This window comes from Gigantopelta aegis, chromosome 6, assembly GCF_016097555.1.
Source record: "Gigantopelta aegis isolate Gae_Host chromosome 6, Gae_host_genome, whole genome shotgun sequence".
Classification (NCBI taxonomy): Eukaryota; Metazoa; Mollusca; class Gastropoda; order Neomphalida; family Peltospiridae; genus Gigantopelta; species Gigantopelta aegis.
In genome coordinates, this window is record NC_054704.1 from 77,310,275 (window position 1) to 77,333,156 (window position 22,882).

At 34.3% G+C, this 22,882-nt stretch overlaps 2 protein-coding genes across 2 annotated transcripts in view; one reads left to right on the plus strand and one right to left on the minus strand.

Annotated features, from left to right (window-relative positions):
- Window positions 1-1,408: 1,408 nt before the first annotated feature.
- Window positions 1,409-12,916, minus strand: LOC121374223 (uncharacterized protein C8orf74 homolog). Its single transcript, XM_041501222.1, has 5 exons — window positions 12,727-12,916; window positions 10,768-10,960; window positions 8,980-9,380; window positions 7,192-7,333; window positions 1,409-3,751 (listed from the first exon to the last, which is right to left on the minus strand). Exons 1-5 carry the CDS (start codon window positions 12,778-12,780, stop codon window positions 3,615-3,617), a joined length of 927 nt encoding a protein of 308 aa, XP_041357156.1. The 5' UTR covers window positions 12,781-12,916; the 3' UTR covers window positions 1,409-3,614.
- Window positions 12,917-12,973: 57 nt separating this feature from the next.
- Window positions 12,974-22,882, plus strand: part of LOC121374734 (lipoxygenase homology domain-containing protein 1-like) — a 102,552-nt gene continuing 92,643 nt past the window's right edge. Inside the window, exons 1-4 of the mRNA XM_041501842.1 lie at window positions 12,974-13,094; window positions 13,538-14,220; window positions 14,610-14,817; window positions 16,124-16,287. Coding sequence (XP_041357776.1) covers window positions 13,582-14,220; window positions 14,610-14,817; window positions 16,124-16,287 — 1,011 coding nt within the window. The 5' untranslated portion in view covers window positions 12,974-13,094; window positions 13,538-13,581. The remainder of the gene's footprint in view (window positions 13,095-13,537; window positions 14,221-14,609; window positions 14,818-16,123; window positions 16,288-22,882) is intronic.

The window sequence follows — 22,882 nt, forward strand, 5'->3', positions numbered from 1 at the left end:
CTATTTCTCGTTCCAGCCAGTGCACCATGACTGGTATATCAAAGGCCGTGGTATGTACTACCCTGTCTGTGGGATGGTGCATATAAAAGATCCCTTGCTGCTAATCGAAAAGAGTAGCCCATGAAGTGGAGACAGTGGGTTACCTCTCTCAATGTATATGTGGTTCTTAACCATATGTCTGATGCCATATAACCGTAAATAAAATGTGTTGAGTGCATCGTTAAATAAAACATTTCCTTCCTTCCAAACAATTTTTAAAACATTTACTATTATTGCAAGATTTTGCCACCTCCTAAAATTTGTCTCACTAATGTTCTAAATAGTAAAATAATAAAACTGTTTTTGAATAAACAGCCTTACCTTCAAAAGGCACACTATCATTACAGTACTACAAATAGTTGCCAACATTACCACTTTTAATGGAAGGGTATACTCTGCATTTTATAAAACCCCAATGAGATTGCTTTTAATATTGTCAGGATACGTACTTCTATAAATACTGTGACATCACTTCATTCAAAACGGGGACAACTCCCCAATACCCATGTTGGAGCAAATCCTCAAATTGGGGCAAAAACAATAGATATATTTGGGCAAAATTATCTGACTTAAAACCTTTTCGTCATTCTACCCACAATATTAGTTGTAATCCATGTAAAAATACGAAGCGATTCACTTGCAACCCTATATAGTTGTTTGGAAGTAATGCTAATAAGAATAAATTTTGTTATTCAGATTTTAATGCAGGGGGAAAATCGGCCTGCATCCCCACCCCTCCAAAAAAATTAAAAAAGGGGAGTCCATACGCCTATAATTTAATTTTATAAACACCCAATCACATTGCTTTTAACATTGTCAGGACATGTATTTCTATAAATATTACGAAATCACTTCATTCAACTGCTGAATATATTGATCATTAAGAATTGCCAAGTGATTATACTATGTGGCTAATAACAACAGTAAACTAAAGTGTCATTTTTACACAAGGAAGGAAGTAAATATTTTATTTAACGACACACTCAACACATTTTATATTTACGATTATATGGCGTTGGACATATGGTCAAGGACTACACAGATATTGAGAGAAAATGTGCTGTCGCCACTTCATGGGCTACTCTTTTCAATTAGCAGCAAGGGATCTTTTATATGCACCATCCACACCGAAGACTCAAGGAGATGAAACACCTTCAAAACCGGATATAATTTCCATGAAATTGTTTGTACCGGTATCTCTCATATATTAACCATGATATTGTCAATCATGCGGACAATTAAAAAAAACCTACATGCACCCCCTCCACCCCCACCCCCAACAACAAAAAAAGCACCCACCTCTCATATATCGGCTTAAATGTGAACTGTTGACAGAAGACAAGAAAAACAAAAGAAAAACAAATGAAAATGAATTTTACAATCATTCTTTAATAACATATTTCTCATTATATATCCAGTGAGTATCATTTTTAAAGACAATTATATGACTAAAAACACATTTCAAGAATCGACATAGACATCAAAAAATATTTGTTACATACCTATTCAATCTTACTATAGTGATAAAGGCATTTTCAAACCGTATGATAAATTTATCTTGTATCACACATTTGTGCAATCTAGATCAGAACTGTTAAATGGGGAATTCCCTTTTTGTTTTTACTGGAGTTGGTGCCTTTTTTTAACTGATGTCATTATATGATGTACAAATTATGTCATGTCGTATTTGAAACATTACACAAGATTGCTGTAGAGTATGATTCTTAACGTTAAGTAGATCCATGAAAGGCATATTGATCATAGATTTAAGAAAGTGTAGTTATGACGTTAAATTAAAAACCATCATTGTATAAAAATAACACAAAGTATGTGATAAATACTTGCTTCCTAGTTATTGTACTAATTTATTTTACACAAGAACATACCATGAGATCACAAAATAAACTTGTGCAATAAATAGGAAGCAAAAACAATGTGTGTGAAGTTCAGTATATATATTACACAATATTCTTTGTATTAAAGGTACAGACGCTAGTTTTAGCCCGTGAAAATGGATGCACTAAGTTTGGTTAATCTACAAACCTGTAACATACCTGAATAACATTTTAATAGAGTAAAACTGAAGTCTGTCAGGTTTAAACGGGCATATAACATCTAAAATAGATTAGAGTTTGCCTCGATAACTGTTACTTCTCAGACAATTGTAATAGAATTATGAAAACTGTATTGCGGGGTATTTCAAAACCTTGGATAACCAAAAACACTTTGGATGTTCGAAAATGGATAATCTAAACAACATAACTTCTAATTTTAACTATCAAAATGGCTCTAATAGTAAAAAATACATCGTAGTGTTTAAAAACTTGGGTTTGTCACTTTAAGCTACTATCATATTGTTATTAATATTACCATGTGTTGTTACTCAATCATGAACATTTTAAACTGAGATGAAAGTCTGTTATTTTATTAGTTGTCTCCCCTTAACATTAAGAATTTTGACAACTTAATACATAAAATATTAAATATTTTTCAAATTCCATGATAACTTAATTTTTTATTATAAAATATTGTTTTTAGAAAGTCAATTCTACTTAATTTTGTCTAAAATACTTTTAAAAATATTTGTTTTGTTTTTTTAACATTCCAAATGTCTAAAAAATACATTTGTTTTGTATTTATAGCAAAATGGCACACACTGTCTTCTCAAGTTGCATAAAAAGAAATTCATAAACAGTCACAGTAAAAAACCCAACATGTATAACAGACAAAAGATAAATATAAATTTTAAAAACATACAAAATGTATACTCATTTATATACAAGAAACACCTGTTCTGGTGCTTATAACACTTTTAGAGTCTAGACACTAATGTCATGACAACACCATACAAATTGTATGTGTGTGACATCATTAGAGATTGAGTCTGGACTCTAAAAGGTTTTGGTTTGTATAACAACTTTATTTTAAATAACAGTATACATATCACAGGCACTGAAGTAAATATTTAAATATATATTATTCATAAATATTTTCAGTCTAGAAAGATGTTCCCTAAGGCACAAACATAAAGTATATGTTGAAAAATATTCAGTTCTAAAAAAAATCCCAAAACAACCAAACACTCCACACCTGTACCCACCACAACTAGTTCTTAGTTAAAATTATCAGTGAGAAAAGTTTTTATTATACACGATGGGTTTTAATAGAATTTTATTTAATGACTTGCACATGATGGGGCTACAGGTAAACATGCTTTTGTGTGGGGTATACCCTACAAATATCTTTTATCAAGGTGAGTGTAAAATCCAAGTATATGTTTTTCTGTGGTTGCATATCATTTACTTTTATACTGTCAATGTGGGTTTTAAATATTTGTCTGTAACCCCATCCCACTCATTTCCCATGTGATAATTTCTGGCACAATCCATGCTGAAAATCTGACATAGAACTGAAAAAACATCCTCATTAAAACGGTCAAAATAGTAAGTAATTGTACTATTTGAGTAAAAAAACCCCATGACAATAGTAGAAAACAACAAACAATTAAACATGCTTTAAAAGTCTAGTTTTAGTCATTTATCACATTGCACAAATTGATAATAAACATTCAGTTGTCAAGACTTGGCTGATTTAATGGACTTGATTGATTTGCGACTTCCTCTGCTTGATGCACGAGACTTGCGTCGAGAGTTGGTGCTACCCGTCTTCCCAGCACTTGGAGGGGTCTTCAGTTTATAGCGAGGTGGAGGGCCTGGTGCAGGAACAAAGAAAAAACATGAGATGAAGTCAGTCTATAGATGCAGGGCTAGATTTGGAAACTCACCAAATTTGCCAACTGCAAAATTTTAAAACAATTGGAGGTTTTAATTTACATAACTTGGCGAACTAATTTTTTGGAATGATCATTGATTTTCTGTTCACCTAGAGCTAGCCCAGACTGATAGAAAGAAATTCCAATTACACAGTCACTTGAAGTGTTCTGACATATGCACAAATCAGTAACTTAAATACAATGTAATAAATGTAATGTAATACAGGAAGATGTGCCCAATATGGAGAGGTCAGAAGAATTATCTCCCCTTAACTATTGTGTTTGTTTAGAATATATATGCTTTATTTGTTTTGGATTTAGACAAATTTCTATAAAAATTTCAGTGGATGTGGCAATTTCTTGTTAGTATACATTTATTTATTTTATGATTCTGTATTTAGTTGCACACTCATATTTGATTCATTTAATTTATGTTAAACCTTAATGACCGTACATTATGATCCAATCAAAGAAATGAATAAAATTTAAAAGAAACCAAAAATTCAAGTTTTAGGCATTTTCCTTTATGATCCATTTTGTAACCATTAAAAAAACCATAATTAGGTAGCAAAAAGGTTATGACATGAATCAATAATAAACTGTTATCATATTATCAGATATTTGCAATTAAAACAAAAAAGCAATGTAATATTATAATAAAAACACAGAACTTCTAGATTATGGTAGCCCCACTCCCGCGGCTAGTTATATTTAATGTTGGGCTAGTCAATAACTACTATTGCATGCCCGATGGCTAGTGGAAAAAAGTTGTCAAATGCTCCATTTTAGTCTATTTTGTAAATACAAATATCCAAACCCCACTCCCACCCCCACTCTATCTCCCTCTTTAGGTGACTTGTCTGATTATTACTATTAGTAAAATTGTAATTACTTGAAGTAAAATAGGGCTAGTGGATTTTTAATTGTTGCTAGTAATTTTTTTTAATTACTGATCCCATCGCTAGTGGATTTTATAAAAAATTATTGAAGCCCTGAAACAGGTGTCTTGGGTAGATCTTGTGTGGAGTTCATGGGATTGCCCAAGAAAGACATGTTTGAAAAACACACATGTGTCAGATGGTTGATTTTCATGACTACAATGAAGATGTCATGACCTGACTGAAAACAGGATACAACAGAAGATTCTGATTTGTAGCCAATGATTGGCTGTTGGGATGCTCAGATCAGTCTATTCTTACTATAAATGGGAAAATGCACAAAGGCTGAGAGGACAGGTTATAGTATGAAAACTACGACTTTGAACTTAAGAATTTATTAGTATTACCTATTGCAACTTTTAAAAGTTTTTGCCGCAGGCAAAATGCTCACGTATAACAATTTTGAGGCTGCCTGCAGCAATTTTGAACCAGTAACGTTTACAACAAATAAACTATAAATTAAAAACAAAACATTCTCCCTTCAATTGACATCAATAATCTTTATCCAGTGGCAAAAAACTGCCATTGGTAAAATCCCTAACTTATGTTCTGTCCCTGGTCAGATCCCTATCCAGAGATCGGACCCGTGATAGATATGCCTGAAACTTTAGTGGTACAGGGGCATGATAAAATAGTTCATGCTCACACCCTGTGTCACGGGGATCCTATAATACCCGTAACCGAATAAAACAAGATTATCCAAATATCTCTCCTAACTATATATCTATTAGATCTCTCTGTATCGGGCAGTTCAAAAACCTGAGTGGCTCGTCTCTAGGTATAATCAGAGATAGATCTTAATATAAATTATATATAATATAGCACGTTTAGTTCACTAGAAAACACAACAAAACACAATACACTTTGGAATCTGTATTAACCTTAAGCTGACAAATATATTTGCCGCAGTTAATTAATTAACAACAACAATAATAATAACAACCCAGAACTAATCACTTAATTAGTTAATCACTAGGTGTCTAGTTTACACAATATTCTAATCAGTTCACCGTGACACAACACCCACACATGTGATAATTGAGAAACGCTTCCAGGGGAACTTAATTAATAAAGGAATTACAACTCTATTCCTAACTGGTTAATTTTTAATTAACCCTTAACTACTCATTCAGTAACCTTGTAATACAGACTTAATACTGGTACCTATCACAATAAAGACAATAACCTACAGTTTACCTAGGTCCTCTAGGATGACTGGCTAAGCTTTAATAATTTTAGCACAGTGAAGCCTACAATTTACTTTGTCAGTTTACCGGAAACACTGTCTAAATAATATGGGTATAATACAGTATTAAAATATTTAAAGTCACAACAATCACATGAAGGTTATACAACAGAGCAGAAATAATATATTTACCAGTCCAAACGGACTAACGTTCCCTGGAAGCCTTCCAATATGTTTCTCCCTGATCAATCTAAATCCTAGCTATTTATTAAAAAAATCAGAATATCGCCTGGGGGTACAAGGCGGTACCAAATACCTATCGCCAATCGCTAGAAAAACAAGGTCGTAAAACAGAACTCGCGGAGGTATTACGTAACTACTGGCCACATGGCCTCCGCACCTGGTCTGGGTGTGTATTGGGAACAGCTCGACCACCGTCGCGCGGAGGTATTACGTAACAAAGTGCCCACCTGCCCACGGCCCTCTAAAACAATTAATATCGCCACAGGCGAAAAGAAATTAAGAGCATGTTTCGTCACACCCTGACTTACAGCAATTCATATCGCAGATACGCCAATTGCCGTTGGTGCTGCCATTAAATACGACGAGACCTGTGAAATTCTGAGAATACTACTAAAACAATACAAAAAAAAATTTGGCCCGTTAGGGGAATGTATCTCCTAAATTCAAGGGACATAACTCTGTAAAAAATTGGTATATCGCCATAAAAGTGAAACTTGATCTGTAACAGCACATGATAAAGCTATATACAAAATTTCATCTCAATATCTTCAGGCATTACAAAAACAATTTCGTATGGAAAACAAACTGTCGTATCTCCTAAGTTCCAGGGCCACGATCCACGAAGCGATCTTAGCTGTAAGATCACCGTAAATGCACTTAAGATGATCTTAGTGTTAAGATCACTTCGTGGAACGGGACCCAGGGCCATAACTTTGTCAAAAAATGGGTTAATCGCTATAAATGTGAAATTTGATGTGTAACAGTACATGATTAAAAAAGATATACAAAATTTCGGCTCAGTATCTTGGGTCATAACTCATAAAAATGGGTAAATCGCCATGAAAGTAAATACTTTAACACATTGTGAAAAAACCATCTAGAAAATTATATGTGGGACAGATGGACAGAAAGACAGATGGACAGACATGCGAACAGACAAACAAGACAGAGATGAAACCTATAGTCTCCTCTGGTTAGACTGGTAGGGGACTAAAAAAGAAATGTTAACATACCCAAGACCTGAGGTCGAGGTAAGCTCGTCTTCTCCAACTTGAACTCCAGGTCTTCTTGTGCTTCGCGAATAGATAACTGAATGTTTGACGAGATGGACGTCATGTAGGTGTGTAACACATCCTGTATGATTTCCTTAACAACCTAAACAAATTACACACAAAAGGATAGGAAGTAGATTAATACATATCCATGGGAAATCTTACATCACAGTAATCATTACATTTCTACACTTTAAAAGAGACTGTCCGCAATTTGCTGCCATTGTAAGGTGTTTCTGTCTAATAAAATATTTTAATGACCAAATATTACATACCAAATATAGTTTCGTGTTTAGAATATCAGTGTCTACTTATAATTCAGTATGTTTTTGGTTGTACTAATGTTTATAAGCAGCCCAAACTGAATTTTGTATGCACAAATATATATATATATATATATGTTACTAAGAAATAAAATCAAGTTTGACCTAGTATAAACAGTAGGATGATCAGAAGCAAATTTCAAATATACAGTCACTGATAGTCGGCAAGATCTTAACAATGGCAACAAACTTGGTCCCTTTAAAAAAATTATGATTCTCAACACTGACGTCAACCTTTTAAAAAATCATTATTAATACATGTATTTATGTTTGTGGGGGTTCACCATTGGAGTGGGTTGTAGCTCAGTACCGGCCTCGGTGGCACAATGGTTAAGCCATCGAACTACAGGCTGGTAGGTACAGGGTTTGCAGCCCGGTACCAGCTCCAACCCAGAGCGAGTAGTTAAGGGCTCAATGGGTAGGTGTAAGGCTACTACACCCTCTTCTCTCTCACTAACCACTAACCAACTAACCAACTAACCCACTGTCCTGGACAGACTGCCCAGATAGCTGAGGTGTGTGCCCAGGACAGTGTGCTTGAACCTTAATTGGATATAAGCATGGAAATATGTTGAAATGAAATGAAATGTAGCTCAGTATAAAGTGTGATGGTTCACGAGATTGATCACGGAGCTACAGGAATTCTACGGCTCATTTCCCAGTAGGGCCTATCAGATCTAAGAATGGGTTTTCACTGTGAAGTGGGAATTACATGTATGAGACCACTATATTAACTTCTCTCACTAACTACTAACCATTAACCCACTGTCCTGGTGTGTGCCCAGGATAGTGTACTTGTTCCTTAATTGGATATCCAGGTAAAAATCCAGTTAAAATTAATTTTAAAAACAGAAGTTCAAGGGCCATAACTCTGTGAAAAATAGTTAATTGCTATGAAAGTCAAACTTGATCTGTAACAGTATGTGATAAAAGTTATACACAAAATGTCAGCTCAATGAAAGTCAAACTTGATCTATAACAGTACATGATAAAGCTATATAATTTTGTTTTAACTCAATATTTTTAAGCAGTGTGGAAAAAAAATCAGAAGGATGAAGGAAGGAAATGTTTTATTTAACGACACACTCAACACTTTTTATTTACGGTTATATGGTGTCGGACATATGGTTAAGGACCACACAGATATTGAGATAGAAAACTTGCTGTCACCACTTCATGGGCTACTCTTTCGATTGGCCGCAAGGGATTTTTATATGCATCATCCCACAGACAGTATAGCACATACCACAGCCTTTGATATAACAGTCGTGGTGCACAGGCTGGAACGAGAAATAGCCCAATGGGCCCACCGATGAGGAATCGATCCTAGATCGATCGCGCATCAGGCGAGCACTGTTACCACTGAGCTACGTCCTGGCCCCTGACAAAAGGATGAAGACGAAACCTCCTACAAAGATCAACCTACCTCTTCTGTGATGGGCGGCTCAATGTCCAACACCTTGTTGAACGTTTTCTCCTTTACACTGTTGACCTCCTCTGTGACCTTTTCCTTCAACAACAGCTGCTGATTGACCTTTTCACAAGCCTTTCTTTCCAGCTCTAGGAGAGTTTGTTCATAATTCCACACATCTATCTGTTTTGCGGTCGACATCTCCTGGGCATCAGGTGGAACGACAACATCCACACGGACATGAGGTATCTGCTTCTCTTGGTCCCGGGTAAAAACGTACTGGAATAGTTGATAATGCCTCATGAATGTAGAAAATATGAAATCTGCGTAAACTTTGAAATTCCTCTCACCAAGTTTTGCTGCTAGAACATCTGACTCTGACTTGAAAATGCTGAGAGCCTCTGTTAAACACTTGCCTACAAAAATGTAAAACAATATTGTTTAGATAGTTTTAAAGGAATAGTGTGGACTTCTTTCTTTTTTTTATAGCTTAATATGAATTTATATAATGCTATTGTGTACAAACACTATTTTCAATATTGCATTTTGTTTGTTAGTTAAAGTTTGTTTTACTTAACGACACCACAAGAGCACATTGATTTATTAATTATCGGTTATTGGATGTGAAACATTTTGTAATTTTGTCATATAGTCTTAGAGAGGAAACCTGCTACATTTTTCTATCAGTAGCAAGGGATCTTTTATATGCACTTTCTCACAGACAGGAAAGAACATACCACAGCATTTGACCATGTATGGTGCACTGGTTGGAACGAGAAAAAGCTCAATGAGTTGAATGGATCCACAGAGGTGGTTCGATCCTGTGACGTAACTGACTGAGCTAAATCCTGCCCCTGGTTGTAAATATGTTTTAGTTAAAAAAGATGTTCAAATTTATTTTAAACCTGGTTTCATATGATAAATGGTATCTAACAGCCAGTCTTGATGCACCATCCAGAACGAGAAATAGTCCAATGGGGATCAATCTTAGATCAACCGCGGATCAGCCGAGCGCATTACCATTGAGCTATGTCTCGCCCGCAAGATAATTAATTTGTTACAGCATGGTGTTAACACTACACTCATAGCTGCACAGAATTTATCACAACTTGTAAGGATGTGCCTTATCTATCCTAAAAATAAATTATTCATATATAGATATAAAATATATTTTACAAGTTACACAAAAAAAATCCTAAAATATCAACATTTTTTTAAACCTGGGGACACAAATTTACCCCTCCTCAAGATTCACCTACTGTATTTCATTAGATCTGACTGTAACTGTGGTTGAGATAAAAATAACACAGTTAATATTAATATATACTAGAATAACCTGTGCTTAGCATGAGAAAGTTTGGATGGGATGTGCTGGCTTTTCATTAGGCTTTCCCCAAAACATAATTACAAGTGTATAAAGCCATCCCTTATTCACTTATATATAGCCACTTATATGTAGCCACTTCTGTGTTGAATTCAGTGAACACAATATTTAGCATAATATGGTAATTGTATGAACATAAGAGCAAAAAGATCCTTGCATTATGCGGCATCAGTACAAAGATGGCAGTCAGCAGTACAGATTTAATGAGAAGAAGTGATCAAAATGATTAGAAGCTCTTAGAAAAGCCTTTCATATGATATTATAGATTAAGTACCTCTCTCTCTCTCAATATCTCTCATACACATGAAATAAATACTATTTATTAATATTAATTTCAACTTGAAAATAAAATAACAGATTAAATAGTATTGTAAACTATTGTAAACAATGCTAAGTACCATAAAAATAATATAAAATACCCTTTGTCATTTTTAAGAAATCATCTGCAAATGACAGCACAGTTTCTATATGACTCCAAGGAAAACCCTTTTCTGCAGCAAAACTGATGTTGTCATACAGGTAGTCAACATATATCACTGTTCGCAGATCGTCTAGTTCATCAATTGGATGCAGATTTAAAGCTTTGGAGAGTAACAGCCTTCCCTCTTGCTTCTACAAATTAAAAAAATTATCACTAGTTATTGTTTAATATTATAGAACTGTTCAAAATGTTGTAAAGCTAACAGATTACCAAATATTAGTACAAAACCACAAGTCGTGACAACATATTAACCTAATGTCATTACCTGAACATAATTAATTAGGCAGTTACTATATTTTAACTATAAAGACATTACATGTGACATAAAAAGGTACACTGTTGAAGCATTATAATGTGAACAATGAATATAACATGTCATTATTATAGTTATGACTGAATTTGTGAAATTAGTTGGCCTACAATTGGCATTAAAAGTATTCAGTTAGCAATAGACCCCATAAAAATCAAAAAATCAGCACAACATAAAAACCTCAACTATCAGTTTAAAAGATATTAGAAATTTTCCTTCATTACACAGATTTAAAATACAAATTAAAAAATAGGACCCAACAGTACCTTGCTATTTCTATGAAGGTTATAGAAGTCAATATTCAGATTCTCCATAGTTAACTCTGTTTGGGTACCAGTGATTTAAATGGTCATAAATGTTCCCTTTGTGTACTTGTGGTCACCCAGTTGAAGATGCTGAAATTGTTTTATGCTTTTGCCCAATTTATACAAATTTATACTACTATGTAGCTCGTAATACGTACCATTTACCCAGTGATTGTAATCTTAACCGACATACTCCATTTTTTGGTGATCCAAACCTTAGTGTTCAAGAAAATATTTCTGTATTTAAATTGCTTCAGAACTTCCTTCGAGAATAAGTAACCATTCATCTGTTTTATTATCTTTCCTTTCCTTGTTTTTTTCTGATCCCGTATTTACTTTTCTATCTTTCAGGTCAGGTCAGGTCATAGGGTTTAAAGTGTACATTCTGAGCAAGCTGTTGTAGCACATGCATGCCTGTCATGGGTGCAGGTGTCGACTTAATGTCGGCTCTTATGTCCAGGACAGGAAACTGTCTACCCTCCTTGATAACCATAACGGAAATAATCTTATTTGTTTGCTTCCGCACGTTTGATTTATCAAATATATGTAGTGTCAAGTGAAGGGAGAGGCTTCAATACAGGCATTAGCCTTTGGATAATCCCAAACTGCTGTATTTGATGTGAGGAAATAAATATTATTTAAATTAAAAACAAACAAAAATCCAAAACAAGAAGTTTGTTTTATCAACACCACTAAAGTACATTGATTTATTAATCATCAGCTATTGAATGTCAAACATATGGTCATTTTTACACAGTCATAGAGAGGAAACCAGCTACAATTTTTCCATTACTAGCAAGCACCATTCCACAGACATGATAGCACATACCACAGCCTTTAATATACCGGTACTAGTTGTGGCACACTGGCTGGAACAAGAAATAGCCCAATGGGCCCATCGATGGGGATCGATCCCAAACCAAGCGCATCAAGCGAGTGCTTTACCACTGGGCTAGTCCCGCCAAAATCCAAAACAAATTCCAGGCACCAGATAAGTTGATCTCTATTTGTGGAAATCCATTGAGATGGGGGTTGGATGCATATGTGAGTACTGGTAGTGTATTTTCAACTATGGAATATAATGTCCCTTGATTTCCAAAACTATCATAGTTTAACCCGTTTGACAATATACGGACAAATGATATGGTCGATAACTGCTACAGTTCAATAATTTTACTAACACGTAACATAGAAAAACATTTTAGGCATGAAATCCAAGACATTTTTTATTATAGCAAAACACTTTATTAGCATTACAACTAATAACTTTTTATATGCATACTTCTCTAGTACAAATTTCTTGAATCTGTGAACTGTTTAAAAGCTCGTCCGCCATTTTGTTACTAATAAACAAAATGACAAATACCGCTGTTCGAGATCAATAGAATTATTGGTGTTATTATTCTTATTCCAGATTATAACATTTAGCAACCTTTCAAATGAATATAGACATGCGTAAAATGCTGAAATGACTTAGTGTTATAATAAATTGACCAAATCAAAGTTAGTTTACATCACGTGATTAGAAACCAGCGCGAGCGGCAACCTGCCAGGAACTTGGAACTTGACAGCTACACCGATGTAATACCAAAATATGGGAATAAAATAAGGTTCGCAATTCACGTATGGCAAGAATGTACTTTGTTAAAGGTAGGTTATGTGTACTGTCATATTGATAGAGTATCCATAGTTCTCGTTATATTTCAAGTGCCACATATTCACAATTCTTAGATTATCTTAAACAAACTGAGAAAAGTGTCTTGGACTGGCACATAATGACATTCCATGATCATTATGGCGCGTGGTATGTACTGGTTCACCCCTCCCCTATTTTCAATACAAACAGATTATAGTCAATTAATATATTTGATTAAATATATATATATATATTCTGTAAATTCATTCTTCATGCATTCTTTCATAGGCTTGTAGGGAACATTTTGCTTTCAAAATCTTGATTAGCATTATTTCTAGTTAATTGAAAATTGATTAGCAACTATTGTTTAATGTTTTAAAATTGTGTAACAAATTGCGACTCAATACTGAAAAACACATTTCCTGTCATTCATTCATTCATTTAACAATTTTTTCAGGATGATTTGTCAGGGCATTGGATGAAGTAAAAAAATTGTTCAACATGGCCAGTGACAGTAATGACAATGAATCGTCAAACTATTACGACCACCATGACAACTACCACCAACCAATCATTGCAAAGACGTGCTACTTTTACAAAGAAAATGATTATAAATTTGGTGCCGTCAAGATGGCCATCAATCCAAAATATTACAAGAGCCTTGGACCAATTTATCATGAACTTTCCAAAAAGATTCCGGGACTGCCATATGGCGTAAGAAGTATCTTTACTCCTCGCGGACGAGACAAAATAACTGCTACCGACAGGTTTGCAGACGCAGGCCATTATGTGTGCTCGTCCAGTAGGATTCAGGCCAGGAGAATGGAAGTGGAGCGTGTCCACGCTCCCACCCTTTGGCATATCGCCAAGCCAAAAAGTGGAATCAGGGAATTAAATGCAATGCTTGCAGAATATGAATTTGAAGACACACCACGAAAAAGACGTCGGTTTGGAATATTTGGTGGGGGAACTGATAAACGACCTAAGAAAATCCGGGTAATGAAGAATGGTGATCCAACATACAGCCAGATGTTGTTGCTAAATCGAAGGACAGCTCAGACATTCGATCAAGTTTTATCGGATATAAGTGACATGTTCAAATTTGCTGTTAGGAAGCTGTACACAATTGAAGGAAGACCAGTAAGCAACACTGATTATTAGTATTTATTATTATTATTACATCATACATGTATTCTAATAATTATTTAAAAAAAAAAAAATTATATTCTAATAATTATTTAAAAAAAAAAAAATTGTAAAGTATATACTTATGTTACAAATGTTATTTACATGTACATAAATTTGTACTGGCTGTACATTATTAAATATATACCCTGAAAATATTCTCTACCTATATTTCCAATTGATTATTACAGAACATTTTATAACATTTACACACTCAAAAAATTATACTGACCAACAAACAAACAATGTCATTCATATTCAAATTCCCTACCCCCAAGTATTAAATATCCAGCCCTTATAAGTTATAGTGTGTATAAATTACATGTATACTGAATATATTTCAGGTACTTAGTTTGCAACAAGTGTTTAATGGGCCAGAAGTGTATGTGGCTGCAGGAACGGAGAATTTCAAGTCGATGATGGGTTTCATGTATACCCCCCAGCCACCTACCCGTGGAATGTCCACTGGCAGGAGAAATCGACTACCTAGTCGCAACAGAGATGTCGTTGCTTCACAAGTCAGAGATCGTCGAAACCGAATTCAGCGAACAAGTATGTATGATAGAATTTAATTTCAAATTATAAATATGTTAGCATTAAATTTAATTATTATGAAATTTCTGTTATTTAATGACTGTTCATGATTATCAACTGTATGCTATGGGTTAGAGTGGGTGATGGGTGGGTGGGAAAGTGTATTCTCTGCATGCTTGTGAAGATGTTGATAATTGCAAATAGCCCATCAAAACAAAGCAAAAAACCCTCACCTTGCTACATTCATTCATTTCAAGCACGCTGTCCTGGGTACACACCTCAGCTATCTGGGCTGTCTAGGACAGTGGGTTAGTTGTTAGTTGGTTAGTGGTAAGTGAGAGAGAAGAGGATGTAGTGGCCTTACACCTTACATCCATTGAGCCCTTGAGAACTCACTCTGGATTGGAGCCGGTACTAGGTTGCAAACCCTGTACCTACCATCCTGTAGTCCGATGGCTTAGCCTTGCTACAGATTATTTTACAGAATGAAATGACTAAATCCAGGTCATTATCCAGTACTAGTAAAACACATTAAACTTCCAACACAAACAAAAATTAACCATAAGATCAGCCTGAATATACATATATGTTACTGTAGTAATTAATTTGCAGTTAACAAACTCTAGACATAAGAAGCAGACTTCACAGATATCAGTAAGTCTTAAGGTTGTCAACCAACATTCATATGTGTACATAGTAAATAAGAATTTCTGCTGGAAGTAACTGCTATCCCACTGTTTACTATTACATGTTCATGTAGGTGTTTTTAATTTATCTCAGGATGTCCATACATGTTTTGAGTAAAAGGAGGGAATGATTCTTTAACAGATAACCAGCTCATTGCTCAATCAGCAAGTTCTAAATGTCAAGAGCACTTGATAAAGAGAATGGCATGGAATCCAATTTCACCATATTATTACTCTTATTAGTAATAGCAGCAAGTTATTTGTAATGTGGACTTTCTCACAGACAGGATAGCACATGCCATGGCCTTTAATGCATCAGTGAACATTGATTGCATGACCCATGACACCTCAAGCCAATTCTGTACCCAGGAACCACTGTTCTTCCCGTGTTTACATCGGGCTTTGAATTTGGGGAATTGTTTTTAGGATCCCGTCAGAATCATAAGCATGATTTAATATAGATATTTAGGGATTCGAGGAAGCATGTAATCCATCTAAATTAGCAGCCTATACATGTAACATAATGTAATTTCACAATTCTACATGTAACTATAATATTATTTGTTAATGCTTCCACTGGCACCTGGTGTTTTGAGAATTCTTTTAATACAGTGTTGTTATTGTTTTGTGTTCTGCAGGGGGTAGATGGAAAGTATGGATAAGCACCAATGAGCTCTCAACTGCAGGGACTCTGGCCCAGGTTACCATCACAGTTTATGGTCAAAAAGGCAACTCAGGACCTTTGCCACTGGGATTTGCAACTGAAGAACATTTTCAAAGTGGAAACAATGATGAATTTGATGTAAGTATATTTAGATTAAATAAACACTTAAAGGTAGAGTAAACTCAAACAAGAGATTTATGTGTTGAAAAGATGCATACCTGGACCACCAACACATACTGACACTTTAACAAATAAAAAACGCGTAATTTTAGAGTTAATAAAAAAACATGATTATTCCTGCTAACGGGGGGCAGCCATTTTGTTTCGGTTTTGTGACGTCTGGTGGTATAGCTTGGGGCGAAGTGACGTCAGCTCCGTCCATCTGCTCTATGCACAGTGTAAACAAACGCTCTAATTTATGACAAGGCGCTTCGCTTTCATCAACCTGACTTGTAAAACAACATAAATAACTTGATAGTATAATAAACTATTTAACTAAATATATTTCAGTTTGCATCAATAGAACGAAATGGAGTTATAGTATTTTTCTTTTTTTAAAAATCCAAAGAAAACAAATGCATATTATTAAGCCTTTATTGGTATGCTATGTTCGAGCAAAAACGACCACTCACGATACCCAAGTGATAATTTTCTTTTCTTTGGGACTATGTAATTGGTCAGTTTTGTGATTTTAGATGGGAAAGTCTACTTAATCAAGGGTTTTACAGAATTTCTTACAGTAATAAAGCAGACGGCTGGTCGATTACGATTAGAGGGGTGTCCGTACGGTTAACACAATACCCTGTGATCTTAATAAAAGAGGCATGTCTTTTTAGTGTGTCTAGACACAGTGTCTGGGAACTGTCTGAATATACACCTGCCAATCAGGTACAACAGGTACAGGCCACGGAAAGAAAAGACCAATTAGCTAAGAATTTATGTACAAACCATAATACAGTTATTTCAACACTTTGACAATGGTGGTTTATTTTGTATTAAACATAAATATATAATTGTTGCTGGCTTACTGGGATGACTTATTACAGAATATTGCGATGCATCCGCAAAAATCAGGTATGTTTTGTTTCTTCATTTCGAAGACTAATTCCTGACGTGACATGTTAGGTATTACGTAACCACCAGCTCGCCAGAGGGCGTATTCACTAGGATGATACAAAATGGCTGCGCCCGTTATATATAATAGCCGTCACATTTAACCATTTTATTAATTAACTATACGATTATACTTGTTGATATTAAGCAATAATGTGTATTATATATTGTTGAATATGCATACCAGGTCAAATGCCTTGATTGTCCCTTCCTTTAACAGTGTTTATAAACAGATTCCTTAGCTGCAACTTTTATGTTGAGTTGGGATATTTATCAACGAAAACACGTTTTGGTGTGATCATACTCCAGAGCTGAATATACTTATTATTACACCAGCAGTCATTCATAACAAGGAAAATATTTTCCATATTTTCTCAGTGGGAAATATTCTGCATTGGTCTAATGAACAATGCTATTGGATAATTTGATACTTACAAACCTTGTTGGTACTAAATATGATGTCATCATGATTTGGCAAACACACAAAATGATGTCATGTAGTTTAAAGTGTTTGTATTTACGGTTCTCTTTTTTTGGTGTTAAATTTGTAAAAAAATGGCGTTTTGCATTGCAGTTCATTATAGATTTTTCACCAGAATAAAGAGATTTTTGTTTTTGAAAATTATCAGTGTGTAAAGTGGTTTACGTCGTATCACCCTCTGCCTACCATTCTCATTATCTTAATATAAAACACTTTCCAATTACTCCTATAGCAGTATATGATATAGGAGAACAATACTGCATTGAAAACATACAGAGATTTTTATAAAATGGAAATAAGTCAACTTTGTGCATTTTAGATGATAAATTGTATATAAAAACTGTCAGGTTTTGGGTTTGTTTTCATGCAGATGTAAAGAAAACAAGGATTGAATAGGAATTAAACGTAACATTTGCAAAATACTTAGGGTCTAAACAACTGAACAGGACTATAGTAGCTGTTGGCAAATATCACTTAAAAATGTATTACGGTATTTGTTATTGTAATTTGTATACATTCTGCAATTTATAACAATGAGGATTTGCCTTTTATCTTGAATTTACTTCTGTATATATATTCAGCTTTCAATTAGACAACATCTGTATGAGATCGATTTTAATTAGCATCTAGACTAAATCATTATATACACAACTTGACAAATGGGACATTTGTTTACATCATTCCTTATTTTGAAGAAAACCTTAATATAATGTGAAATTCTTCATTTCTATACCATGACAACTATGTATTAGTTAAAAAATTCAATGATGACATATTTTAATACTTCAATTTAAGTATCAAGTAAATCTATGTTTAAAAAGAGGTTTATTTTGTTTTTGAAATTATTAATTCAATAAAAATTATAAAAACTAAAGTATATTCATGAGTTGATGTAGGGTTTTCTCAGGGAAGGCATGCAGCGTTTAAGAGGGGCAACTACATTATTTAGGGAGGGGTGCTACATTTAGAATGGGCACCTACAGTATTGAAAAGTACACTATTTTACATTATACATTAGATATGGCAATACTCTCCCAGAGTACCAAGTTGAAGAAGATATTAGTTGTACATGCCCCACCACTAAATTCAAATAATGCATTGTATTCAATTACTATTCAGTATTCATGACTGGTTTTGTTGGTAATGATATGCTGATTCCATTAATTGTGTATAGTAGGTGCCATTACTAAAATGGGCATTCTCATTACGTGACTTTTCACAAAAACTTGTAGTTAGTGACTTGTTGAGGTTATGTCATAAGATTCTGTGACGTCAAACAAAGCTCGTCTGTTTAACCATTTTGCAGGAAATATAAGTATATACAAATTTTCAATGAAATATAGAAAATATGAATGTACATTTCATTTCCACTTATTTTCATGCTTATATCCAATTAAGGTCCAAGCATGCTGTTCTGGGCACACACCTATCTATCTGTGCTGTCTATCCAGGACAGTGGGTTAGTTGTTAGTGGTTAGTAGTTAGTGAGAAAGAAGAGGGTGTAGTGGTCTTATACCTACCCATTGATTCATTAAAACTTGCTCTGGGTAGGAGCCGGTACTGGGGTGCGAACCCAGTACCTATCAGCCTTATGTCCGATGGCTTAACCACAACACCACCGAGGCCAAATGTCCAAAATGTTCTGATGGTATTATGAAATAAAACAATTATTAACTGGTCATAGTTTAAACAATAACAGGTTTTGTGGACCCATGAAATCTAAACATTTTGACATAAAGTTAGATATTATCACAGTACAATTTGATTGTAATGCTACAAGTTAGAGCAACAAGTCAAACTTTGAGAATGCCCCATGACACTTATTTTCTAATATGTTGTAATTTGTATAAGCTTGTATAAATTTGTAGTCTTATTAAAACACACATTACGTATTCCTGCACAAGCAATTATAGATTTAAGAAAATGTACCACATTTCATTATTTCCTCAAGTTTCGGTCTTCCAAACACCGCCATCTTTTTCGTCCATCTCAACCACGGCGTTTGCTGAGAAAAATCTCGGAGATTCCAAGCAACAGGACGCCGCCACGTCATAGAGATTATTTTCGTTTGGTGTGCTGTGTTGGTTGTAATAATGACAGAAATGGCTGTAGGGCCTGTACATTGGGCATCGAACACAGTGCTGTGTATCATCTTTGTTTACCATGCCATATTGGAGGTTTAGGATCTACATAAACAGTCCTTCATATTTGAAAATATCAGGCGAGTGATAAACTACTCTCCCCATAAGCCCCAGGCGAGAGTGATTTGCAAAAAATATAGGAAAGATCTTGAGTAAAGCTTGCACATATTGACATGAAGAAGTTGTGAATAGCACACATTGAACGAAGGGCGGGACGTAGCTCTGTGGTACAGTGTTCGCTCGATGCGTGGTCAGTGTGGGATCGGTCCCCGTCGGTGGGCCCATTGGGCTATTTCTCGTTCCAGCCAGTGCACCATGACTGGTATATCAAAGGCCGTGGTATGTACTAACCCTGTCTGTGGGATGCCATATAACCGTAAATAAAATGTGTTGAGTGCATCATTAAATAAAACATGTCTTTCTTTCTTTCTTTACATTGACAATTTCAGAAGCAATGTAATTATAGTAGTATTCAAAGCACCTTCTGTTTAAATAGTCAGTGGGAGGTGCACTGTAGCCATGTTTTTAGGTGAACGATAAAATACGCTTCAGAGATAAAATTAGGGTGCGCTTAGGCATGCAAGTGTGATCGCGCACCTCGGATGTGAAGGACTGCATATAGTGTCTTACGTAACCAGTTATGGAAAATGTGTGAAAAGTCAATGCCACTCAAAATTTATATAGTTATAGACATACAAGTGTATTTTGCTAGAACAAGATCAGTCGATATAGATCACTTTAAATTTGTGGCTTTTTTACTGATTATGTTCAAAAATGATTATTTTGTTTTGTCCTGTTGTTCATATTTTGTGACAGCCGGAATTGCTATGTGTATGCAGTAGGTTGCATGCACCTTCAAGTTTATATTTTCATTATTTAACCACTAAAAAACTAAATATTTTAAAATAGTTATATAAAATGCTGTTACCAAATCTACTGCATCAGAGCTCCATTCACAAAAATATTCCTTATAAAATCAACATTTTTATGTACTGCTCGAGGGTGTTACCAATAGATTAGCAACTTAGCAATCTTTTATTCATACTTTTTTATTTAAATACTGGAGAACAATGTGATTGAAAATTATTAATATAGTATTTTTTAAAAAGTATTTTCTATTATTATTCGTACATGTTTCTTACACATTTGTGTAAGAGATGACCCATTGTATAGAATAATATCGCCTTCAATAGAGATCACATCTGAGCTTGTGATTAGCTGTTACGAGGTCATGACCTAGTCACTACAACTATACCATCCAATAAAATAAGAAATTGATTGTTCTGTGATATCGAAGTTAATCTGAAAGTGATTAATTTGTGATGTATAAGACTAAGTTAACTGCTGTGCAAGTGCCGAAAAAAAAAAAGAAGTTGGAAAAGACTTAAATTTATTTTAAACATAGTATTTGAGGCTGTATAAGAAATAGAATGTTTGTGTCTCTTAGATGTCTACCATTTATCTTACAACTTCTTGTTTAAAAACTTAACAAACTTGCTTTCATGCATTAGATAGGCTTTAAAAAAAAAATACAACTCATTGTAATATAATTGGTATCCAACGGCCACTCATGTTAGTATTCTGTATTTGTAATATGTCAATTCAATTACCGTCACCAATTTAAGAGGAGAAAAAACTATTATTTACTCCCAACTGCATGGTTTCAATAGAATATTCTGCACTTGTTATCAATTAATAATGTTATAGATCTAAGGAAGTATGGCAACAAACTGTTAATACGTCGTTAAGTTAAATTATCTGTAACATGTCATGACTAATGTATGACCTCCAACATGGCAGCTAGCAATTGACAGCATGGGCGTATTGCACAGGTTCTGCATACATATCAGTCTTGTATATAACTAATAATCATTCACCATTCACACATTTATATTGCAACACTGTATTTAAACATGCACACATGGCTGATTATACATAATGTGGACTAGCATTCACAAGTGTGTATCAGTTAACACCTGTAGAGATTCAATCTAAGACAACTTCATTCTAGTTGTAAATTGTTTTGTACCTGTATGTCTCTGCTGTGAATTTTGTGAGTTGGGAGGGATATAAATATCATATTACCGTAGTTTTTATACTGAACAGGGTATATTTTGATTTAAAATTTTTGATTAGCAACCATTGTTAATTGATTGAAAATGGATTAACAACTACTATTTAATATTTAGAATTATGTAGCGATATTTGAATCTTGCATCTATATATATATATTTATATATAGCGAATCATGATGCATTTCTGAACAAAATGTTTCCCGCTAAAATGCCTCTAATAATTTCAAATCAACTCATGTACTTAAAACTTGGTGGGTTTGCATGCACATTTTAACAGTTGTTAAGACATGTACGAAAATAAACTTGCTGCATAATATTTAATGTATCTACAGTATTCTTCTTGGTGTTTAACATCCAATAGCCAATGATTAATCAGTCAGTGTGCTCTAGTGGTGTCATTAAACAAAACAGTCTTCTTCTTTTTGGTGCATTTTGAGAACAGTTCCCTTTCTTTCAAAAACTTTAGGAAAACGGACATGAAACTAAAAGAAAATGTACTCTTTAAATTTACAAATAAAGTATTCTAAAGTTTTGTGAAAACTAAATTATATACAAACTAGGCAGATAATTCAAGGCAGTTCCAGTATGTGGTATCTTGTTGAACTTGGATTTGACAGTGTAGAAAATATATTACTGTTTCAAGTAGGGTACATTCCTATTCCATGTATTTGCTTAGGTTTTAAGAGATAACAATAAATTATAGTTCTGACAATTTAAGTACGTTTCAAGTATATCTACATAAACTCATTTACGACTAGCATATTGGCGTTATGAAAATTTGCAGGCCTTTCTAACTTGTCATGGATATTTTTTAATTCATAAACATACTCAAATACATAATGCACTTACACATGTAGATGTATTAATGAATTAAATATTTTGTTAAACAGTTAAATGCTATTGTTAGGTTTTCAAACTAATTG

Coding starts and splice junctions, on each gene's coding strand:
- LOC121374223 (XM_041501222.1), bottom strand. CDS start 12,780: ATGGCGGACGAGCTTTTAAACAGTTCACAGATTCAAGAAATTTGTACT. Junction 9,381..10,767: donor TTTCTTAAAAATGACAAAGG/GTATTTTATATT, acceptor ACATTTTTGTAG/GCAAGTGTTTAACAGAGGCT. Junction 3,752..7,191: donor ACCTCGACCTCAGGTCTTGG/GTATGTTAACAT, acceptor TTCCTGCACCAG/GCCCTCCACCTCGCTATAAA.